This window comes from Myotis brandtii, unplaced genomic scaffold, assembly GCF_000412655.1.
Source record: "Myotis brandtii unplaced genomic scaffold, ASM41265v1 scaffold708, whole genome shotgun sequence".
Taxonomy (NCBI): domain Eukaryota; kingdom Metazoa; phylum Chordata; class Mammalia; order Chiroptera; family Vespertilionidae; genus Myotis; species Myotis brandtii.
Genome location: NW_005370777.1, coordinates 3,447,077 through 3,471,686, shown reverse-complemented (window position 1 = coordinate 3,471,686; position 24,610 = coordinate 3,447,077). Strand labels below are relative to the sequence as shown.

Here is a 24,610-nt window from a genome sequence, read left to right as displayed (position 1 = left end):
TATTTTCGTTGCTACTTCATAACTGTAATGTTGCTACTGTTATGAATCGTAATGTAAATATCTGATATGCAGGATGGTCTTAGGCGACACCTATGAAAGGGTCATTCGACCACCAAAGGGGTCGCGACCCACAGGTTGAGAACCGCTGGATTAGAATGTTTCACTAGTCTCAAACAGAAGAATCTAGTGCACATGTAACTTAATGCATTGTCATGCAGATCACATCAGTACCCAAATTATGAGGCTATTTACTTATTGAGATAAATTTAGCTTTGTGTCACTTGTCTTTTCTCTGGTAAGGGTGTATTCTAAGGAAACAACTTATTCTAACTGTGAAATAAAAGACAGATACTTCTTAATATCCCAGGAAATTAAAAAAAAATCCAATACAACTCTTTTTTTCCTTTGGGGAAATGAACCACAATATGTATATACCATAAATTTGAAGGTGATTGCATTTTTAAAACAAGTTAGAATGTTTTAATTGTTGGTCATTTTATATTTTCCTCCTTGATTTTATTTTTCCTATTTTCCTCCTATATGCTATTTCCTCTACTTTTGTATCTCTTCTTTCCCCTGGTTTGCTTCTTAATATCTATTCTGTTTCCTTTTCTTTCATAATTTTTATACCTACTTTCTTTTTTTTCAAGTATTGTTTTCTATTCTCTTCTAAATTCACTCTCTCTCCTTGTATTGAAAATATTTATTTCTCCCTGATATGAATTGTTAAATTATAAAGCCATGTTTTAAAGTATAAAGGTAGATAAATGCTTTTAACACTTGGCATATTTGGCAAGAAATTGTTTATTAGAAAAAAATAACAAAATGGTGCTCTTCTCATTGTTAAGGGGATTCATTTCTGGATTTAGAAAACTGTTCTATCCCCTGGGTAACCTTTAGCTGTCTAGTCATACTCATATATAATACATATCACTGCACTGGAAAAGAAATGAGACTTTTTTTTCCCTCTGAAGCTTAAGAAATTGAGAACATTTTTCTGAATAATTGAGCAATTGGCAGCAATAACATGTTGTGGTTTTATTTCTCACTAAAGAAAAGAAAATCTCAGAGGTAATAGCCAACTCATTGTTTTGTGCTGCATTAATTGTAGAAAAAAAGGTATTGTGTTGTTTTTATTGCATAATTGTAGAAAATTGTGTTGTATACTGTTTGAAACGTTTAAGATCAGTTCTAATCTTTTTTAAAGCTGTTGCTATTAGCAGCTGCCAGTTAACTGACAGAATCTTCTTAACTGAACTTCCAGGATGTGAACAGTTTCCATTTTGTGTGACACTACCCTCCAGAAGCTAGGTAGCTAAGGAGCCTGCTGTCACTGTAAAATTTGCTCTGGGACCCATTGTTGTGGATTCATGGGAAATAGTTTTCTAAATAATGGGCATCCTAATTATCTTCTTGCTCAGTCTTCCTTTAGTGGGCAGGACCCAAGTTGTAGGACCCCAGGTGAGCTTCAGTTTTGAGTTGAGATCAGGAAGAGCTATTCCGAAGTCTAGGCGAAACTGTCCCTTCAGCACCAGTGTCTAGCAGTGGCTAAGTAAATTGAAATATTGATAGACTGAAAAAAAGAAATAAATATTGAAAGTCTGGAACCCTTCATGTATGTATACCTGTGAAATTTCAAGAAAAGAGTTGAACTTTGGGGTTAATTCTAGGAAAATGAAAACATTATGTGAAGAGTAAGCTTGGGTTTTAATCAGTAGACTATACACTCTGTGAGGGCAGTGATGTGTTAGATTTTTTTCTTATTCAACAGTGCCTGCCACAGAATAGGCAAGTGATAAATATTAGTTTTTGATACAGATATTCTAATTAGAAGACAAATAGCTGCTGACACTGAGATGAATAAATAGGTGCTATCAGGGGCCATGGATGTGAATTCCATTGCTTTAAATTTGGTATTTATTTGGTATGTCTAACAAATCTCGAATGTTTCCACAGTCCTCAATGATTCCTACATATATGTTGAATTAATTTTTCAGGAAAGATAATTAACTGCATTTTTACTTTTGGAAAAGATGCGCAGTCTAGGGTTTGTGTACCAAGCAGCATGTACTTGGAATTTTAAGTTCTGATAAAATTATGAAGCATATGCTAGAAAGAACATTACTTACACCAAACATTATAGTCTCCTTGCATGGAAAAAGCAATCACTATTTTACACAACATCTCCTACATTACTTGGCTCAATTTTATTAGTCGGTTATTTTTTTTTAAATATATTTTATTGATTTTTTACAGAGAGGAAGGGAGAGAGAGATAGAGAGTTAGAAACATCGATGAGAGAGAAACATCGATCAGCTGCCTCCTGCACATCTCCTACTGGGGATGTGCCCGCAACCCAGGTACATGCCCTTGACCGGAATCGAACCTGGGACCTTTCAGTCCGCAGGCCGACGCTCTATCCACTGAGCCAAACTGGTTTTGGCTATTAGTCGGTTATTAACTTGATAAAACATGTTTTGTTTTTCTGTTGGTAGATTCTGCCTCTCCTTGCATTGTACCAATATTTTGTTGCTGTAATTTGCCAAGACTTGGTCAGAAATCTAGAAGTAAGAATCCTCAAGGTATGTTAAAACATTTTATATTCTTGAACTGTTAAAGATATTGCCATGAATTAATTTGGTTCTAATACTCATAATAATAAGCTGATAATAATGTGGCTTACTGATATTAAAAAAACTTGCCCATTATTATAATAAAGTATGAGAAAGAGCCAGTTATAAAGGTTTAGATGACTTTATGCTTGGGCCCCAGTACAGTGAGGAACAGCTACACCTGGTAACAAGGCTCGCCCAAAACCAGTCAGTCTAGAGATCACCACTTCTGAAGCATTCGTTTACTGAAAGAATGGAGACTAATGAGTCAGTTTTCTGAAGTTTCTGTGAAACTTTTGCTAAGGATCTTTATGTATGTTAGGATACACAGAATTTTTAATTGCTCAGAAACTTGAAGTGACAAAACACACAGGCACTAAATTACAATTAACTATGGAACCTTAGAGTCTGCTGAGGTTCTCTGCCTTCAAGGTTCATGTGCAGTTGGCTTGAACCCCATGTGGAGTGGGAACCTCTAGCACCTCATTCTCTCTGCCCCATTTCTCAGTCAACTATGGTCACAAGCTCCCACTTTTGTTGAATTTGTTTTGTACATGGATTATCTCAACATTCAGCACATTTGCTCCCTCTTCTGTATGTCCTCATCTCTAATATGGAATTCAACACTATTCCATGTCACACACACACACTTCACCTAAGGCCTTTATATCTATACTAGAGGCCCCATGCATGAATTCGTGCACCAGTGGGGTCCCTCAGCCTGGACTGCAGGATAAGGCCAAAACTGGCTCTCCGACATCCCTCAAGGGGTCCTGGATTGCGAGAGGGCACAGGCCAGGCCAAGGGACCCCACTGATCAGCCGGACCCCATCAGCAAGCTCACCTCCTGGTTAGAGCGCCTGCTCCCTGGTGGTCAGTGCATGTTATAGCAAGTGGTTGAGCAGCCTTAGCATATCATTAGCATATTACTCTTTGATTGGTTGAATGGATGATAGCATATTAGCATATTAGGCTTTTATTATATTGGATTGAACTTTTCAGAAAATTGGGAACACAGGAAAACTTAAGATGAGGCAAAACAAACAATTGGAAATAAAATATTTGACATCACGGAGCTTAAAATATTTTTTGGCCAATATCTCTTTCTTTTGCCTCCCAACCCATAACTTGATCAGCTGTGTGCCAGTAAATGTTTCACAACTCACTCTAAAAAAAGCTCTGATTTGTAGCATTTAAAATTTCCATGGTGTAAGTACTGTCACTATAGCTGATGTAAGCCTACCAGTTGGGCATTACTGAATGTGAATTTGGGACAAGATGTGCAGTCAGCTTTTATAATTGGGAGTGAGTGGGCTCCACATACTACTGGCTTAATCCTCCTCCTTCTTTGGAAATGCCCTCTATCCTTCTTCCCAAATTTTTCCTGTTTTCTAATGAGTGAAAATTAGAATTCTATTTAAACTGTTCTCTTCATCCAGACCAGGGGTGGGCAAACTTTTTGACTCGAGGGCCACAATGGGTTCTTAAACTGGACCGGAGGGCCGGAACAAAAGCATGGATGGAGTGTTTGTGTGAACTAATATAAATTCAAAGTAAACATCATTACATAAAAGGGTACAGTCTTTTTTTTTTTAGTTTTATTCATTTCAAACTGGCCGGATCCGGCCCGCAGGCCGTAGTTTGCCCACGGCTGATCCAGACCCTGCCCTTGGGCCTGTTTTCAGACCCAAATAGTCCATCACATTCTGTTTCTAAATAGAGGAAATACCTTACCTAAGAGGAATTCTGGTGCTTATTAAGCTAATCTATTTTAATTTGGGAATAAATAATTCGTTATTAGCCATGGTAATTTCTGAATCACCATTACTGAGTTACTGAACTCTTAAAGAGTTCTCCTGCTTTTGAATTTCAGTAACACTTTAAAAAAAACCCGGCATACAACTTTTATCTCTCTTTTTTTAAAAACAGTGTTCTCTTCAAGATTGCCAAATTTTTGAATGCTAGGGCCTGTATTTATTCACCTCTTAGTCCTGTATAATGTCTTGAGTAATAAATTCATATACTTGATATTAATTAATTAATTAATTATTGAATTGAATTTAAAATCTATAGACATTTATCAAATGCCTACTGGCCACACTCTCCTTAGTGTTTAGTGGAAACTCGCCTAGAAGGTACTTGGTAAATATTTATTGCTTCACCTGGGAAACAACCTTTATTGAGTACCTCTTATATAAAAGCACCATATCAGTAACTCTAATCCAAGAAATTTAACCCCATGGCCCTTGCTTATATAGGGACATAAAAACAAGGCAGAGAGACAGGACATAACACACAAAACAGTAACGTGTGCACCTTCCACTGACCATTTCCCAACGAGTGTGATGAGCACTGTTCTCCAGGAGCTTGAAAGAGGGGAAGATGGATTTGAATCTCTATCTTTCACAAAGTAGATAAGATTTAGGCTTGAAAAGAGTAGATCTAACTGAGCAGGAGAGAGGAAGAAGGGAAGATTCTTGGCAGACCGCAGTGTGAAAGGTTGAGGTGAGAAAGTATTTGCCTTGCTTGGGCGCAAGGGTGGTTCAGTTAGACTGGAGTGGAGGTTCTGAGCAGGGAGGTTGGAGAAGAGAATAACATGAGGGTACCAGAGGTCCATGACATGGAGCAAACCGGGGGCCCAGGCTGGAGTTCAACTGGGACATACTGTGGAGGCTGAGCAGTAGGAGGAATGAGGAGATGGGGCTAACCATTTTATCCTGGTCTGTGGTAAGAGGCAGGCATGGAAGGGTTGCAGTGACCATTAGTAACATGTCAGAAGGAGATGCAGAGAGGCACTGAAAGAACAAAGTTTTTGGTTAAATGATTATTTTTTATTGGATTGTTAACTTGACAGGACACTGGACTACTGTTTTTGTACTAGCGTCGCTTCAAAACCAGTGAAGAACTGTGAACTCCATTCTGGAGCCTCAGGGTGGGAGGGGGAGTTCATTATAGAATTGTGGTCAGGAGAAGGACGCGATCATATGTATCTGGGAACAGTGTGAGGAGCAGGGTGAGGCGGAAGTGGGTCTTATTGGCATAGTAGGACTGAAAAACCCGACCAGGGTTTTAACAGAAGCAATGAAAAAGGGCAACTGTTGCATCATACAGAGGAAAGGAATGACCGCCTGTGTGTGCAGGGTTTGCCTGGTCTTTCTGAGTAAACGTGTCGGTGAGTGGGAAGGGTCTCAGGAAATTGTCTTCAGATTCCTGAGACTGTGCTAGCTGCTTTTTGACACATCAAACAGCAGTAGATCATGCTGTTAAGTTTCTGCAATACACCAGCGTCTTTCAGGGAAAGCTCTGAGACCTCCTTATGATCAGCTAGTCTGGCTCCACTTTAGAACTGCCAGCATCTTGACAGATTTTTTACTCTCAACACACTCAACATTCGTGGAACGGGTATTGTTAGATCTGTATTTGTGTGAGTGAAGGGCTTATTTGTGGGTAGTCTTTTCCCCATCTGGCTGTGTTCACAGTATTAGTCATTTCTGCAAATACATGTCCACTGTTATCACCATGGCGTGTTTGAGTGGTCAGACTGGTAGTCCATGTACAGCAGTCTGACCAGAGAAGAGTACCTTCACACAGATATGAGGAAATGTTCCCTCCAAGGGGCAACAAGAAAAATATTCATCTATAAGTCAGAGAGGGGTGACTCCTGAATGCCTACTGTGATGTTCTTTGACACTGTGGAGATTAGAGCCCAAGGTGTCTTGGGCAAGACCCAAAGTATGCAACCCAATAGATGAGAAATTTTCTCCACTAAAAATGCCCTCCTGCCCAGTCAGCATGGCTCAGTGGTTCAGCATTGATCTATGAATCAGGAGGTCATGGTTTGATTCCCAGTCAGGGCACATGCCTGGGTTGTGGGCTCAGTCCCTAGTGTGGGGCGAGCAGGAGGCAGCCGATCAATGATTCTCTCTCATCATTGATGTTTCTATCTCTCTCTCCTTCTTCCTTCCTCCCTGAGATCAACAAAAATCTATTAAAAATTTTTAAAGAAAATATCCTCCTGACCTTTTAGATTATATGTTCATGTTATTGTCACATCTAATTTCCCCTAACTTACCTTCTTTTTATTATTTTAAAATCTATTCGCTCTTCAGATTCCTGAGACTGTGTTAGCTGTTTTCAAAACATGTCAGGTTAGGGCCTGCCCTGTTCAAACTCTCCTATAGCTTCTTATCAGCCAGAAAAAATGTCCCAAGTCCCCACTTTGGTGCACAGGCCACCGTTCACACCTATCTCCCAATCCTTTGCCCCTCTCTCCCTAAGCTCCTGCCACACAGGCTATTCCTTGAGCACACCAGGACCCCTGTTACCTTTGTACTTGAGGTCCCCTCAGCACATTTTCATGTGTCTCTCTCCTTCACATAATTCCCAAACCTTTCTCAAAGACCTTTTCCTCAGAGAAGTTCTTCCTGACCCAGGCATTGAAAATAGCATTTTTGTCAGTACCCTCAATCCCTTCTCATGCTCTGTATATCGTTATGTATCACTTACATTTAGCTAAATATACATCCTGATGGAATGTAAACTCCAAGAGGGCTTGATGTATAAGAGGTTCTCAATAAACATGTTAAATGAATGAACAAATTTGATCATAACTTTTTTCTTCTTATAGTTCCCTGATTGAAAGGTCTGCTAGATTATATTCAAAATAAACCATGTACAATGTATAGTTACCAACCAATTACTGTTGTTAAGTTTATGTCTTTAAAATCGACAGTGCCCATTAATTATGGGTAAGAAAATGAGGGTTGTCTCTATGTTGTGGAGTTCATTCACCTCTGGGCTTCTTTGACTCTCCTCAGGGTGTGAGAGAATATCAGGAGTGTTTTTGTTTTATTTTTCTTTTAAACCACACTTCACCATGGAAACATAAAGATAAATCAAATTATTTTTTAACTCTTCCATGCCTATAATATTTTTATGTGTTTGCCTCTAATGAAGCAGGAGCCACATTTGAAAAACATCCATTGTTTTGAATAGACCCCTGCTATTGTTTATTAGCTTCTTGGTCTATCACCTGTGTAAATTGCCTTCCACACAAACACGTGCATCTCCATCACCCATGTTTTCTAAACATGAATTTATTAACACATTACCAACATTGACACATTATGAACATTAAGTACAAATTTTGGATCTCAATTGATAATTTTTTTCTAAAAATTTTTATTTTATAAGTAAAACAAATTGTTTAATTTCAAATCTCATTTTTTCTTTCCTTTAAAGATTGAAGTCCTTACAGAATTAAGTTTCTTTTCTGAAGCCTTTCATGAGATATTCCAGATTTTTTGTGGAAAGCACATGCCTTCCTTCATACCTACCAGTTCTAGAGCTTGTGGGAAAGTGAAGGTAAGCCTATTGATTTGATTCAAAGACATTTCTTTACCTTTTGAAGGCTACTTTCCTGAAATCCAGGGAATGCTTCCACAAAAGTGTGTTTATAAGTCTCTGGCACTACAGACCTCTCTGCTAAGCCTGGCTATCACTGTTGTTGGGCTTTTACCAGCTTTCATCTGTCTGGAATGGAAGGGTGTCATGGGGGAGGGAATGTGGTCTTGGAGTACATTTGTACAATAAAATTCTCTATTATAGTTATTATGGTCTCAGTAGCACATCTTATCAGCCACCACCTCTTAGATTTTTGGGAATCTTACCTAATAATAGACAAACATGGTAATTGACCATACCTTCACTACGCCTCCCATTGGCTAATCAGCACGATATGCAAATTAACTGCCAACAAAGATGGTGGTTAATTTGCATACTAGGTTCCAAGCGGTGGTGAAGTCTGACGGCCCAGGACCAGAGCAGCGAGGCCTCACACCCTGGCGCCAGGCAGAGTAGCGAGGCATCATGGCCCAGGGTTGGCAGAGCAACGAGGCCTCACGGCCCCTGGATGGGCGGAGCAGCGAGGCCTCACAACCCCGGCACCAGGCGGGGCAGCGAATCCACAAGGCTCCAGGATCAGCAGAGCAGTGAGGCCTCATGGCCCTGGGGCCCGCGGAGCAGCGAGGCCTCACGGCCCCGGGATGGGTGGAGCAGCGAGGCCACAGGGCCCCAGGATCAGTGGAGCAGCGAGGCCACACAGCCCCGGCGCCAGGCGGAGCAGTGAGGCCTCACGGCCCCGGGGCCTACCGAACAGCAAAGCCTGAAGGCTCCGGGGTGGCTCTGGCCGGAGCCCAGTCAGAGCGAAGGCCTGGGTCCCCGGTGTGGAAGGAAAACCGTTGCCAGCAGCCAAGGGAAGGGAAGGCCTGTTGCACGAAGAGATTCGTGCTAGTACTCTTATAATTTCTGATTAATGTTCTTGGAACAGTTTCTGCTCATTTTTTTGTGTGGATATTTTTGACTTATGTACTTTATACCAAAATGTTAAATATGTTTTTCAAATTTCTTCTGATTTCTGCGAGGAGAGGACAGTCCTCAATTATGTCTGCTCCTTTTTGACTTTGGGAAATTGTTTTACCTGGCTTGCTTAATTTGTATTTGTAAATCAGATAATTGAGGCATCCTTAAAAATGTATACTAGTGTTTATTTTAAATTAGAGTGAACTATTGCTTTCCTCTGCTTTAGTTTTCATGGTGATCTGGGAATCACTGGGTGATCTTGTTTTGGGAGAGGCTTGGACTCTGGTGGGCCAGCAATAAAGGAGATAGAAGGCGGTCACAAGTCAGTTTCCTGGGGGAGACAGCATGTGGGAGGAGTGAGACTGATAGATACATGCTGGTGGGATTCAAATTTGGAAGACCTAAAAGAAGCCGGGGAATAGGCTGTAAGTCTTGAAAATTACTTGTTTAAGCTCACATTATATTTATATATAATACATTCAGTACTTTGGCTTATTCCCCTAAAATGCATTTGATTATTTCTCAGTCTGACTGCTACAGCATTATAATTTACTGTAATATGGTAAGTATGAAGTTATCTACAGACATTCAGTAGGCAATAGGATACATGTGTTTGTGTGTGTGTGTGTGTGTGTGTGTGTACATTTATTGATCTATTTATCTTTTGAGAAATCAGTTGGGTTTTGTTCATTTTCTGTAGCATGAATCAATTATTTTCTTACCTCATAAAATTAGAGTGTTTTCTTGCTTGCTTCTCAGTCAACAGCCTTCCCCTATTGTAAATAGTTTATTTTTATTATTAAAATCATATTTTAATTTAGTTAAATATTTATTGAGGGTTTACTGAATACAGGCACTTTTCCAGGCATGAGGATAGAACAGTAAAAAGACAAATAGAGAGTTAGAGCCTTCCTGGAGGCATACTACTCTTGGACAGTCCAGTGAGGAAAACAATGAACATATTAAGCACATACATATATGTCAGGTGGAGATGAGCTGTGAGGACAGGCAAACTGAGTTGGGAGGACAGAGTGTCCAGAGCAGCGGGTGGCTGTTTTATTGAGGGTGATTTGGGAAGTCTCTTAATAAGAGAGTTTTGAGGGTGAAAGATTTGAGAGACTAGCTTTCCAAGAAGGAGGAGCTAAGGCCCTGAGGAGGATTCCTGCAAGATGTGGTTGAGGAAAACAAAGCAGACAGGTGAGGCTGGAATAGAGATGAAGAGGAGAAGAGGAGGGTGACACATGAGCTAGGTCCTATGGGACCTCACAGGGCTTGGTCAGGGCTGGAGTTTACTATGAATGAACCTTGCAGAGCTTGGAATGGAGGAATGACTAGATAGAAATTGAATGTCAAATGACCACTTTGCTTGCTGTTTGGGGACTAGACTGCGGATAAGCATGAGTATAAATAGGGGAACCAGTTAGAAGGCCTTTGCAAATAATCTGAGTGATACATGACAATGGTTGGGGTAACAGTGGTGGAAGGAGTGAAAAGTGGTCCAATTCTGGGGTTTGCGATGGTAGAGCTCACAGCATTTGTGGATGATGGTTTAGATGTGGGATACAAGAGAAGGGATCAAGCATTATTGCAGAGCAGAGTGTTCAACGTAAGAAACTGGTAGGAAGAAGTTTTTATGAACTGAGATGGGGAATACTGCTATGGCAGGAGTAGATCAGTAAGTATGAGATCCCAACTCGACATACAGGAGGGGATCTATTGTTGGTAGGTGCAGAGCATATATGATCTGAAATTCAGGGGAGAGGTTGGGGATTCAGGTAAATTTGGGAATATTAACATAGGTATATTTATAATAATGGGAATGGATAGAATCAGCTGGGGACACAGGCAGATGAAAAAAGTAGGAGTTAGACAAATGACCCTTGGGGTCATCCACATTTAGAATCCAGGAGTAAGAGAAGGAGAAAGAAGCCTGTGGGTGGAATGAGAAATGAGAAAATTTTCAATGGTCACTGTTTTCACCAAAATAAATAAACAATCTGAAGCTAATTTTGAAAGGTAAATTTCATTTTTATCAACTAGTTATCATAAGGCAAAAGTGTGGGTACATTGTCTCCCAGTGTATTGGGATTTCAAATTTTGTATTCTCAAAGTTAGTTCACAGTTTTACAGGTTGAATTGGGAATTTAAAAAGTAATTAAAAGAGGAAATGTGTTCAGGGTTTATAATTAAAATAGGTGTCAATGTTATTATTTAAAGAAAGAATTAATGAACTAGATTTCAGTTATAAAAGTACAGTAGGTCATCAAGAGGTTTTTGGAAATTGCAACTTTAAGTGCAAAGATGTATCATGAAACCAATTTTGTCATAAGAAAATTGAAAGTATGTAGAATTTCCATTCTTCCCAAAGTGGCAAAAGTTGGCTACAGATATTTACCTAGATATGAACACCTTGGCACACATTAATGTCAACACATAACAGCAATTTTTGTGAAAATGTAGCTGATGAAGCCTCTCCGGTAATTTTGAATACTGCTCTAACAACAAAATCATATCACTTGAAACTAGATTTTGCAAGAAGAGCTCTTGCAACAGAACTCACAGCCTTTTCCCCTCCTTTCTTTAGCAGTTTAGTATCTGGAGTCATTAATAATTTTTGGGTTTTTTAATCCAGAAGGTATATAGAAACCTTTTCAGATTTTTCATCTGATTATTTCATGCAGATGTAGTTCCATCAAAATACCTTATTTTATCTTTAAATATTTGTTGTACAGGGAGATACTGCTGTATTTAGAAATCTCTATTTTAGTTCATGAAAAACTACAAAACCAATCTGTATCATGTACCAAACTGATTGAAAATAAATCTACATGTTTATTGAAAAAAAAAAAGAAAATTGATATAAGGAAGATCAATTTTCCTATGTCATATTTCTGGTTACAAAAACCAACATCACCAAACTTCTAAATAAAGACCCAAAACACTTCTAATATTGGCCATTGAAATAATTGTGACCTATGCATGCATGTAAGAAAGATTCATAAAAAGAAGTAAAGTAATGGTTTTCCAACCTGCTTACTCCAGCTCAGGGTCATGGATAGCCAGAGCCTATCCCGGCAGCTCAGGTGCCAGATGGGAATCCACCCTGGACAGGATGTCCTTCCACCACAGGGTGCACTCACTCAGACTGGGACAATTTAGACATGCTAAGTAACCCAATATGCACATCTTTGGGATGTGGGAGGAACCCAGAGACCCCAGAAAAAACCACACAGACATGGGGAGAACGTGTAAACTCCACATAGACAATGACCCCCACTAAGGATCAATTTTTCCCCTCATCAATGTTAACGAAATGGCATTGAATGAAATGAATTTATTTGAGTACCTGCTGTGTCTGAAAAAGTCTTACAGATTATTATTGGATTTTTCACAGGCTTTTAAAAATTATATCTTTTAACATTCTAGTCATTGATATTCTGCTCTCATCACCAAATCTAAAGTCCCATCAGCTCTCTTCAAATTATATCACCAAGGATCTCCCCCTGGATTCACTCACTTTTCATTGTATTATAGGAGATAAAGAATATCTTCAAAAAAGCAAAAAATTTTTAAATACTACCAACACTTTCTTTCAATAAGAGCTATATATGATATCTTGGTTTATGGGTCCCACAAAAGCAGATTCTGAGACAAAGATTTTGGGGGCAAATACTGTAGTATGTTTGGGAAGTGGCTCCAGAAAGAATGGTGAGCGAGTGGGAAAGCCTGAGAGGGAAGTGAGGAAAACCATTCCATGGAGCATTAAGGAGGGCCCTGCTGTGGGCAATTGAGACTCTCTGAGAGACCAGTTCCCTATACTTCTGGAATGTTCTTGTGGCCACAGATTGCCCTCCAGCAGAGAGGCACAGATAAAAGTAGGATACCTTCCATAGGTGGCTGCCTGTCCACAAAAGCTGCTGGTGACTTCCAGGTGACCAAGGGGATATGAGCAGGACATCAGTATTGACATCTACAAATGCATCCAACACAATGACACCACAATTTCCTGTGGCAAATAAATTGAATATTTCCTAATGCAACATTATGTTTAGAGCCACACATATTAATAGGTAATTCACTAAGAAGGAAAAGAACTACAAAAAGAGTCATTCTGAAGAGTTAACACCATTTCAATTCAAACTGGCCAAGATATTTTTAAGGGCTAATACTCAGTGCTGTTAAAAGTGCAGTAATCCTGGCATTTTCATAAAACACTAGAGGCCCAGTGCATGAAATTTGTGCACTGGTAAGTTTTCTCAATGTCTTCTTATCGTATGAGCCTGTGATTCTGCTTCTGAGTATCTACTCAAAGGTGATCATTGTAAAAACAAAAATAGTCATTAATGTTATTTAAAGAGAGCTGTATGGTGAGGTAAGGGTGGGAAGTGGTCCCATTACATGTCTAACAATAGGAAAGAGGTTATCCTGCTACATTCATAGGCTAAAACATTGCCTAGCTATTAGACTGAAGCTTATAAATAAGTTAATGGTGTGGGAAAGTAATTATGATATAATGTTTAGTGAAAAGGAATACAGATCCATTTATAAAAATTTAAAATATATCAAAAAGAAAAGACACCAAAATATTAACACTGACAACCTAAAAAAGTTTATTTATCTGTGATTTATTATTTTCTTCTTTCTATTTTTGTCTTTGACTAGAGCATGTAGTACTATTAACAGTTTTATCTAAAAGAACATTCAATATTCTTGTTTCTAATGTTAATGCTTTGTGTGTTGACAGACATTTCAATTATTTGACTCAGGAAAACCTCTTACTAGTAAAGAAAATATACAGGTAAGGATAACAATAGTTTATATAAACATTGGATATATACTGTGGATAAGTTTTGATTCATTTCAGTCTATTTGAGAAAATACTCTATGTAATATGCTCTTCTATTTCTCAAAATCCTGGGGCCAGACCTAATATTGGACCCAAACTGAGCTGGTTTTCAGATTGGGCAAATATCACTTATTGCTTCTAAATCTTTTCACTTACACATGCATTCAGTTTGTTCATCTAGCCATGTCAAGTATCTAACTTTGATATTTGTCTGGATTACCTACACAATAATGGTTGACTTTGATGTAAGAAAAGGATTTTGTATATTTTGCAATAGCCCACTTGTTCTATCTTGCTTTTACTCATATCCTTCTCCCCAGTTTGAGACTGCCTCTCAGCCAATGGTTTGGAAAGTTTTCTTCTTTTATTAAAATTTGCTTTATTGAGAAATAATTAACATATCACGTTGTCTAAGGTGCACGATGTGTTATTTTAATCATATCACAATATGATTACCACCATAGAGGTAGCAACTCCTCTAATTTCCACCATATTCTTTACAAAGAGAGGGCTAAACTGTCCATTTCAATATGTTTGTTCTTGTCAATTGAATGATTGGGATGTAAGCTTTGATGACCTCATAGCATTTAAACAACTTGAAATAATTATTTTTAAAGATTTTAGGACTATTGGCAGTCTGTCCACTGGAAAGTGTTAGAGCACAGGAGTGGTAGTGCAATCATTATTCAAAGGTGTTATGGACAGGTAAGGGGCTCTTACACCCAGGTGACAGTTCATGCATATAGACGGATATATATACATAGCTTTGTTTTTTTTAAATGCTAGGAAACAGTATTCTGTTTTATTAAGTAAGGTATTTATTTTTATTAAATAATTTTGAGAGACACTTCAAACTTGCTTTATTTTTGTTCTCCCTAATTTTGATAGGGATATATCAAATGTAATATAATAATCAAATAAATATAATCTTATTACTTTTTTATTATTGTTTATTTTATTCCACAAGCTTTACATATAATTATGCTTCAGATGATTCATTGTTTTGGCCTTAAAATTTATTTTAACTAGTAAGCAAGTTGCATAAAATGAAAGCGCTGATATTAGAAGATACAAATATATATTCACATTTCATTTTAGTGTTCCAAGATCTTGGATGTTTAAGAATATTTCTTTCTAGTCATAAATGCCAACGCATCCGAAAAACACTACTTTAAAAAGTGATTTGAGGTCTAAAGGGAATGTCTGCCTGATCATTTTTTTAAACAAAAGACTGACAGGATAATGAAAAACTGATTTCTATTAGCTAATTAATTAAAACAGAACTGTTGGTCCGCTTAAGACTCTTCAGATTACTCTTTACACGGGTTACATTTTTGTAGAGTGAGAGAAAGAAGTGTTAAATAGCATTTCTAATTAATCTTCTTTTGATTCTCAAGTGTTTGTGTGTAATTGTCAAGACTCATTAAATCACTGTTGTGGAGAGAAGAGAGAAAACTCCTCTCCCCACTCTCACCCCCAAACAACCCGTTCTTTTTCTAGGTCTGGGATATCAGCCGTTTTCCTAGTACAACAGTTTGTTGCCAGCCCATTTTCAGTGCTGCTCCAAGGCTGGCTCTTCTGTATGTGCTCATTTCCACCCTTCAGAAGCGGTTAAGAAAGAATGGACAATAGCAACAGTCCTCCCCACTGACAACATGGCCTCCCACTCATCCAAACAATGTTCACATAAAATAAATACGTTCTCTCTTTTCTAGGATAGATAGCCCCAGCATCAGCATTTTATATTAATACAACAAATATTTAATAAGAGCCTGTTGTACACAAGGCACTACTCTGGTGCTGTCTAGTAAACACATCAATCAACAATATGGACAAACTCCAAGCCCTCAGGAAATGTATATTTTAGTGGGCAAGACTAGTAATAAACATATAAGTAAACATTATAAATAAGTAAAACATATAGTATGTTAGAAGGTGAACCTTCTATGGGGGAAAATAAACCCAGAAGTGTGTAAAGGGGATTGGGGCATAAGGCTAGGTTGGGTGTGGTCAGGTTAGTTTTCACTGAGGTGACATTTGTGAACAGACTTGAAACAACTAAAAACACAAGGCATATGAAATATGGAGAAAGAGTGATCTAAGAAGAGTGTACAGTGAGAGCAAAGGCCCTGGGGCAGGATTGCCTAGCTTGGTAAGAAACATCTTGGCCAGTGTTACTAGAACTGTGTGAATGATTGCAGAACAGTGGGAGATGAGGTTAGAGAGGTAACAGGGTACCAGTTTGAAATGAGGCCTTTTAAAATTAGGTTCTTACTCTAAACAAAATGAGGAGCCACTGGAGGGTTTAAAACAGAGGTGTGGCCTGATCTGCTTATATTTTAAAAGGATCACTTTAGCTGATCTGTTGAGCCTGTTCTGTACTACATACTGTTCTCATGCTGTCAATCAAACACATCAGTCAACCAACAATACAATTTTTTTTGCAAGGGTGGGAGTGGGGTGGGGGGAGGGGGGAGAGACTAGAATACCTTTTTGGACATGTTCAGTTTGAGATATCTCTCAGGTATTCAAAGGAAGGTATTGAGTCAGAAGTTGGTTATATGTGCCTTGAGTTCAGAAGATAGATTGGAGCTGCAGAGAAAATCTTTTATTTCATAAGCAATTAGAAGAAATTAAAAACATGATTAAGATGATCTAAAGGCAGGGAGTGAGGACGCCGAAGAGGACTGAGCCCTGGGACACTAAGAGGTGGAGGAGATGGAGAGGAACCAGCAGGGAAGACTGACAAGGAGTGGCCAGTAGGATAGAAAAGAAATCAAGGGATTGTAGTGACTTAAAAGCTAAGAGAACTATTTTCAGAAAAGGGACTGATTAATCGTGTCAAATTTTGCTGATGAATCAAGCACCATAATTTACTGAGTTCTAAACATGCATTTTTTTTCACATTTAACATCTCTGAAATTAGAATGAATTTTACAGTTGAGGCCATGTGACAGTTTAATTGGCATATGAGATAAAATTTTATAGATCAGCAATTTTCAACCTTTTTAATCTCATGGCACACAGAAACTAATTACTAAAATCCTGCAGCACACCAAAAAATGTGTTTTTTGCCAATCTGACAAAAAATAGGTATAATTTTTATTCATTCACACAAGACAGCTATTGTTGTGTTGGCTGTTGTCACTTTTTTATTTGACAATCTAAGGGAAAAGAGGTCATTACGTGTCAGGTATTGCATGCTTTAAAAATTCTTGTGGCACACCATTGTGCCACAGCACACTGGTTGAAAATCACTTAGATCATAAGTAATATGACATATGAGAACTAAGAATTGAACATTGGATTTGGTCAACAGTAGGTCATTGGTGACGTTAACCAAAGGGTTTCAGTGGGTTTATAAAGGAGAGTGATTAGAATATTGACAACTCATTAGGTCACACAGCAAAGGGGAGCAAGAATTGGGGGAGTAGCTGGAGAGAAAGTCAGGATATAGGGTTTCTGTTTTTTGAGATGGAGAAGACAGCATGGCTGTGTGCTGATGGGAATGCCACTTGGAAAGGGAATATTTATGATGGAGGAGAATGGCTGAGTAGACCAGTGAGGTTAGGTTCCATGGCCTAGTGGCAGGAAGGCAGGAAGGCAGGCAGGCAGCGTGGTGAGGCGGTGCTTGGATAGGCTGAAGAGATGGTGGAACTGTGGGGGTCTGTGGATGCTACTTGACTGCTTCAATTTTCTCACTTAAGTAGAGAAATCAAGGTCATTACCTGGGAGGTAAATTGGGAAGGAAGAGTTAAAATCTAGAAACAAAGAAAGCATGGAAATGGTTGTCTAGGAGAGAGGGAGAATAAATGGACTGGGTTTGGTCAGGAATTTAAAGTGGGACCACTGATCCTGACAGAATGATTTCCCCTGGCCTTCTTCAAGTACAGGGTGCATCCTCCAAGATGGTTTCATGTTGGTTTTTACCAGGGAAGTACATATGCACAAGATTGGGGTCTGGGAGTTGAGGGTGTTCACCAGGCAGAGATCCGATGATTGAGCGCAGATCTAAGCTGGGTAGGGAGCTGGCTTGTCTCCCCATTCTCCCCATTCCTGTTCTCATAGCTCTAAGTTACTCACCTGAAAGCAGAATGGTCAGCATGCATGGCTACTGAGCTGTTGCAGTTTCTCTATTTCAAAAGTGTGTCCTCTTTTGCTCTCAGCCCTGTTTCTCTCTCATTATGTGGCAGGGCGGGGCTCCTGGGGCAGGTTGCAAATTGGTGGGAAACTGCAGAGGCGCTGTGGAGCCTGGATGATTCTGACATCACATGTTTCTCTTGATAGACCTACTATTCACGGTACCTCGTGTCTGTCCCTGTATTCTTTCACCCAAAATCAAATAAGGAATGCAAAAGGGGACAGGAAGCCAATAGTATATAAAATAATGTTTTACTTATTTGCCTTTATAAATTCTTTTCCCATTTTTTTAGGCACTTGATGACTTAATCAATAAAGGCTTGCCTCAAATTCTGCATACAGTTGGACATCAACATCTTATAAATAAGTTTTCGTTTGTTAGAGCATACTTGTTAGTAAGTGTGGCTGCAACAATAAATTACATTCCAGAAAATATATTAAAGACGACCCATGGATATGTTTCAGAGAAGAGCAAAATGAACTTTCCAAACTTGAAAGGTAATCTTTTGTTTCATTGTTTGCTTGCTTTTCTTTCTCCTCTCTTGCTCCAATTCTGCCCCCTCTACCCCCAGTAATCCCTATGAGCAATATAGTATCTATTTCTCCAAATTTTCTCTAAGCTTAATAATGACACACATATGCTTATGTTTAAGTACAGGCATATCCATAGTTATCCATATATCTCCATATCCATACATTTTATACACACACACACATATACACAGTAGGATTTGACATTTGTTTACAAATGATATATTTTTATATTTTTCTGCATCATGCCTTTCTCATGCACGAAATCTTCACTAACACTGCTCCTAAGTCAACTGCTATGCTTTAGTTCACTATACTGGCTGTGCAGTGTTCTATGATGTCAATGTTCCATGGTGGTTCAATCATTCCCATATTGATGCTCATTCACTTTGTTTCTAGAGCACAGTGCTGAAGCACTACCTATCCATATGATATAGTGTATGTTCGATGGGTTAAGACACCCATGGATGGAATTTATGAGCCATTGTGTATATGTATTTTGAAAATGTATTAGATGTCACCATAAAAAGAATTGTTTTCACCATCAAGTCTGATGTTAACTGTGGGTTTTTCATATATGTCTTTTATCAGAGAGAGGAATCCCTAGTTTGTTGAATAATTTTGTCATGATAGAGTGTCACTAAATGCCTTTTCTGCATATATTGAGATATTCTGTGGTTTTTGTTTTTTATTCTATTAACATGGTGTATTACATTATTATTTGATTTTTACGTGTTTAACCAACCTTGCTTTCTTGGGATAAATCCCACTTGATCATGGTGTATACTTTTTTTTAATGTGTTGCTGATTTCTGTTTGCTAGTGTTCCATTGAAGATGTTTGAATCCATATTTATAAAAGATATTGGCAAGTAGTTTTCTTTTTTGTGGTGTCTTTGTCTAGTTTTGGTATCAGAGTAATATTGGCCTCTGTTTTAAAATGTAAGTCTTATTATTATTCAGATATGGTAAGGACAACAGATTAGGAGATGGCTGCCATTGAAAACACAGTTTGTTATTTACAGCCCCCAAGAGAAGGGACACAACATGGAAGGGCCACACAGGGAAAGCCACACAGGAGGCAGAGAGATCAGCGAGGAAAATGTGGGTCCTCTTTGGATTGATGTTCATCTTATGTGGATGCTCATCACAGGGTTCTTCATCCCAAGCTCCAGGCATTTGTTTTCTATCTTTGTCTCTCACTTTCTTCCTTAGGGAAGAAGACCCAGTCCCAGATTGTCCTGCTGGGCCTTTCCCAGTGCTCAAACCCTCCCTTATACTCAGCACACCCCTAGCTCCACAACCTCCTAAAGTAGGAGACGAGCCAGATAGGAAGAAGAGAGAGTCAGGTGTGCTCAGTTCCATGTTATTCTAGGCTCTTTCTTCCTGCTTATTACACTTAGTGTCTTTAGGTGGGTAATTTTTGCAGTAATTCCTAGTCAGACAGTGACTTATAGTTTTCCTCTCTCTTCTGTAGTCTAGAGGCCAGGTTTACCACTGCAGTCAAGGTCTGTAACATAAATTCTCTGAATTCTCCCCTGGCTCAGAATCAGGGCCAGCTTCGTTTTGTGGGTGGGAATTTTGAGATGTTTAAAGATTTTCAATTGTGCTGTTCAAAATGATGTTACTCTCCAGTCTTAGAGCCTGTGCAAATCAGTAGAAATGATTCTTCCAAGAAGATCTTATTGACATATCATAAATATCTGGAAGACCCAGAATACTTTGAGGCTGTTAAGGGGTTTTAGAATTCTAGGAGAGGAACCAGTATCTGATCACTTGAATAACATCACTGAATTGTCTCATTTGTTGTAAGAATCAGCCTCAGTCTTCTAATATATTATGTTTAGGGTCTATTTGATATAGTCATATATTTCTAATTATCATTGCGGGGGTTGTTAGCATTAAATTTATGGATAGTTTCCCAATTAATGATGAGTTTTATTAACTAGAATTAATATTTAAACTAACCACAACTATCCTTGTTTCTTTTAAAATTTTGTATCTTAAAGATCTATATACAAAGGATGATGGAGGCACATTTGGTTTTCTTAAGAAACTAAAAGATGAATTCACTCTTAATACACTAAAGGTAAGTTTAAAAATGTTTTCAAATCATAGTAAATCAGTTACCAAGTTGCTCACTATTCAGCCATGCACAGGCCCACTTTCTGGGTTGTGCTTGCAGTTAAGAGGCCAGGTAGTTTTTCTCACATAAGCAGAAACTTTTCCCCATGAGAAAAGTTAGATACCCAGAGGTGTCAGACTTTGACTATACAACCCGATTAGGTGCTGCAGAATATATGATTCTTTATTGGGTAGGATTTGAGTAGACCATACCCTGTTTCTCATTTCCTAATAATAATAGTGACGACAACAGCAACAAAAACAGCTACCACTTATTCAGTGCTTACCACATGGCAGACACTTTGCATGTAGATATTAATCATTTTTGAAGTATATTGTGCTGAGCCATGAGAACATTGAAGCTTAGACCATTCGAAATTCACTAACAGTATGCCGCTAATAAAATACAGATCATGTTCTTAACCATCATCATATAAATTGGCCTAGAACTTGTATAGTATTTACTGCTCTGTACAAACAAGATTTTAGAGGCCCATTCCTTGAAAACATGGTTGGTCCCTTCCTATTTTTCCATGTCGGGTTGCTATTTATTATGGATTGCCCATTCTAAAGTCTCATTATCTTCACATTGCCAGTTAGATGACCACAACTTAACTTGAAATGCAGTTGGTTCCAATTATTCACAGATTCAGTATTTGCTAATTTGCCAATACTAAAATTTATTTGTAATCCCAAATCAGTAGTTATGGCTCTTTTGTGGTGGTTTGTGGACATGGGCAGAGCATAGAGAAATGTGACTCGCCCAGCACACACATTCCCAGCTGGGCCGAACGAGGCAATGCTGTGAGTTTTTGTTTCCATTCTCATACTATAAGCAAATACCTCTTTCATGGTCTATTTATGGTCACATCTTTGGAATTTTCGTGCTTTTCAGTTGTTGATTTTATTATTTAAAATGACCCACAACTCTAATCCTAAAGTGCTGTTTAGTGTTTCTAAGTGCAAGAGGGCTGTGATGTGTGTTATGGAGAAAATAAGTTAAGTTTTCAGTCAGGCATTAGTTATAGAGCTATTGGTTGTGAGTTCAGGGTTAATGGATCTATAATATATATTAAATAATGTATGTTTAAATGTAAACACACATTGAACAAAGTTATGTATTGATCAGTTGACAAAAATGTGACCAGAAGCTCCCAGGAACCTATCCCTGTATTTCCCCTAGGAACGGTGGTTTTCGTTATTTGCTAATTCAGTGTTTGCAGCAACTTTCTTGACCCTAACTACTGTAAATGATCATGTATGTGATAGGTTGTACATACAACAAAGGGTAACAGTTATACTTGTTTACTCTTGCCATGACCTGCCTTTTCATTCTCTGTTGCTTTTGTGCTGTTCATTGATGATGATGTTCAAGTTTCCTTTTCTGTCTTCCATTAGTAGTTACTTCAGCACAAAAAATATTTGGTGAATAATAATGAGACATTACTTGTATTATTTCTGAACTTATGTAATTGTGTGGTCTTCTTCTTTTTTAGTCAATTTTACTGACAGAAGCTGAAGACAGGCTGAACTCCCTGGTGTCAGAGGTGGAGCAGGCCAGCCAGAAGGGCCTTGCCCAGTGCTCTGTGGGTCAGCTGGAGATTGTGGTGCAGGCCCGGCTTCAGCTCGCCGCCATCGCCCTGCAGAGACACCGAGCAGCGTACAGGTGAGTCTGTACACAGAGCAGTTTCTTCTTCACCATAACCTGTTAAATATATCTAAATTTTATAAATTCCTCAATTAATAGAGCCTACTCATTTTTTACTTTTCAAGGTAGTTTTAACATTATTATTCTTAAAATTACAGATTACAATTTTGGGGTTTTTAATCTCCTTAACTTTCTTTATGATATTGAAATTCCATGCATTCAACTCCATGAATTAGATTCAGAATTTGGAAGGGGAGTTAATTTTTAGGTGGACATTCTCTTCAAAAAGGAGAAGGCCCTGGCCAATGTGGCTCTGTTGGAGTGTCATCCCATACACAGAAGGGTCGCAGGTTCGATTCCAGATAAGGGCACATAACTGGGTTGTGGGTTCAGTACCAGTTGGAGTGGGTACAGGAGGCAACCATTTGATGTTTTTTTCTCTCTCCCTTCCTCTCTCTAAAATCAATGGAAAATGTCCTCGGATGAGTATAATAATAATAATAATAATGATGATGATGATGAAGGAGAAGTTCATCTGCAGCTTTTGTAAAGAGGCAATCAATTCAGCAGAAATCCCTTTTGTTTTGATTGGAACCATAGAATCATCTCATCACTGTGAGCCTTGACTGAAGGCCATTCTGTGATTAACCACATCTAGATTTGATTTTCTACTAGAGACAGTCTAGGTTTTGGAAATTTGTAATTTTTGTGGTCTCTAAGCAGTGATGAAAATCCATAAAGTCTTCTTGGAGGAGTGGTCTGCAGATCTCTAGGGGTGTCCCTAAAATCCTTTCAGGGATCTGTAAGGTTAAAACTATTTTTATAATAAAACTAAGATGTTACTGGCCTTCTTGTGTGTTATTTGCACTGAAGATGCAAAAGCAACAGGGGTAAAACTTCTGGCATCTCACCATGAATCAAAGCCATGGCCATACTTGTAGTTATCAAGTATAAAAAGGCCCGTTATACTTATGAATGCCTTTCGTGAAGCAATATAATCTGTTACACTTATAAATCCCTATCCTTGTATCTATTTTTAATATTCTGTGGGAATGTTAAATGGGAAATACACCTAGAGCACTTTTATTGTGCATCAAAGTTTGATAATTGTCTTGAGAAAGCTGAACCAGCTGTTCTTCTATTCATGGAATATTTTTCTATTTGGAAAGAAACCCCTGCAAAATATGGTTATTCAAACTTGAGTATTTGACAGTCATTTTATTGAAACGGAGCAAAATGGACAAGCTACTTCTAGGAAAACAACTAATAAGTAGTCTTTTTTTTTTTAACCAATTATAACATCTAATCTTTCATAGGAAAACTAGAATTTTGGAAAATTTGTACTTGCCACCATGAACTTGACAGTTTTGTAATCCTTAGATTTTCTGGATGAGATTGGTAGTAATGTTAACAAGCATCATTTCTAAAATTGTATAATGAAGTGTTTCAACATTAAGGGGATCTTCATGCTCAAGAAGTTAATGTTTTCCAAATGACCAGTGCCTGATGTTCCAAAATCCCGGTTAACAAGATAGACTGGTGATTTGTAACCTTCTTTTGTCCATGGCTCATATAAACTAATTTCTAAAATTCTGCAGCACACCAAAAAACACACATATATTTTGTTGATCTGACAAAAAATTAGCTATAATTTTGATTGATTAAAAAAAATAGTAGTTACTTCTCTTTTTGCTCCAAAGAGACTAAAAATATCTAGGAACACCCCTAGAGATTCTCCTATCTACACTAATAAAAGAGAAACATGGTAATTGACATATGACCGCTACCCTTTTCATTGGCTAATCAGTGAGTATATGCAAATTAACTGTCAGCCAAGATGGCGGCCGGCAGCCAGGCACTGAAGCGAGCAGGGAGGCTTGCTTGCTGCGGACTCCAACGTTCCCCGCCTCACTTGCCAGCCTCTCAACTGCAACTCTAAGCAACTATGTACTATGTTGCAAATAAGAAGCTAAACAAAACACCATAAACCGGCTTCCATTCAGCCGGGCTCGGACTGCAACATTGTATCGATGTTTTCAGCAGCGAGGCCTCAGAGCTAAAGCTGGCCCAGAATAAAAAAAAAAAAAAAAGAAAACAAGGAGTGGTTGGAAGATTTAGTCACTCGCCAGCCAGAAAACAGCCCTCAGCCCCTCACCCAGACTGGCCAGGCACCCCAGTGGGGACCCCCACCCTGATCCAGGACCCCCTTCAGGGCAAACCAGCCAGCCCCTACCCATGCACCAGGCCTCTATCCTATATAGTAAAAGGGTAATATGCCTCCCAGCACTGGGATCAGCGGAGCAGCGAGGCTCCCGGCACCGGGATCAGCGTGACAGGGGGCAGAACCCAAA

At 38.7% G+C, this 24,610-nt stretch overlaps 1 protein-coding gene across 1 annotated transcript in view; it reads left to right on the top strand.

Annotated features, from left to right (window-relative positions):
• CFAP54 (cilia and flagella associated 54) overlaps window positions 1-24,610 on the top strand; it is a 250,797-nt gene that overhangs the window by 145,968 nt on the left and 80,219 nt on the right. The window contains exons 46-51 of the mRNA XM_014530050.1: window positions 2,496-2,582; window positions 7,854-7,976; window positions 13,717-13,770; window positions 18,252-18,456; window positions 20,497-20,576; window positions 22,108-22,277. Of these exons, the coding sequence (XP_014385536.1) occupies window positions 2,496-2,582; window positions 7,854-7,976; window positions 13,717-13,770; window positions 18,252-18,456; window positions 20,497-20,576; window positions 22,108-22,277 (719 nt within the window). The remainder of the gene's footprint in view (window positions 1-2,495; window positions 2,583-7,853; window positions 7,977-13,716; window positions 13,771-18,251; window positions 18,457-20,496; window positions 20,577-22,107; window positions 22,278-24,610) is intronic.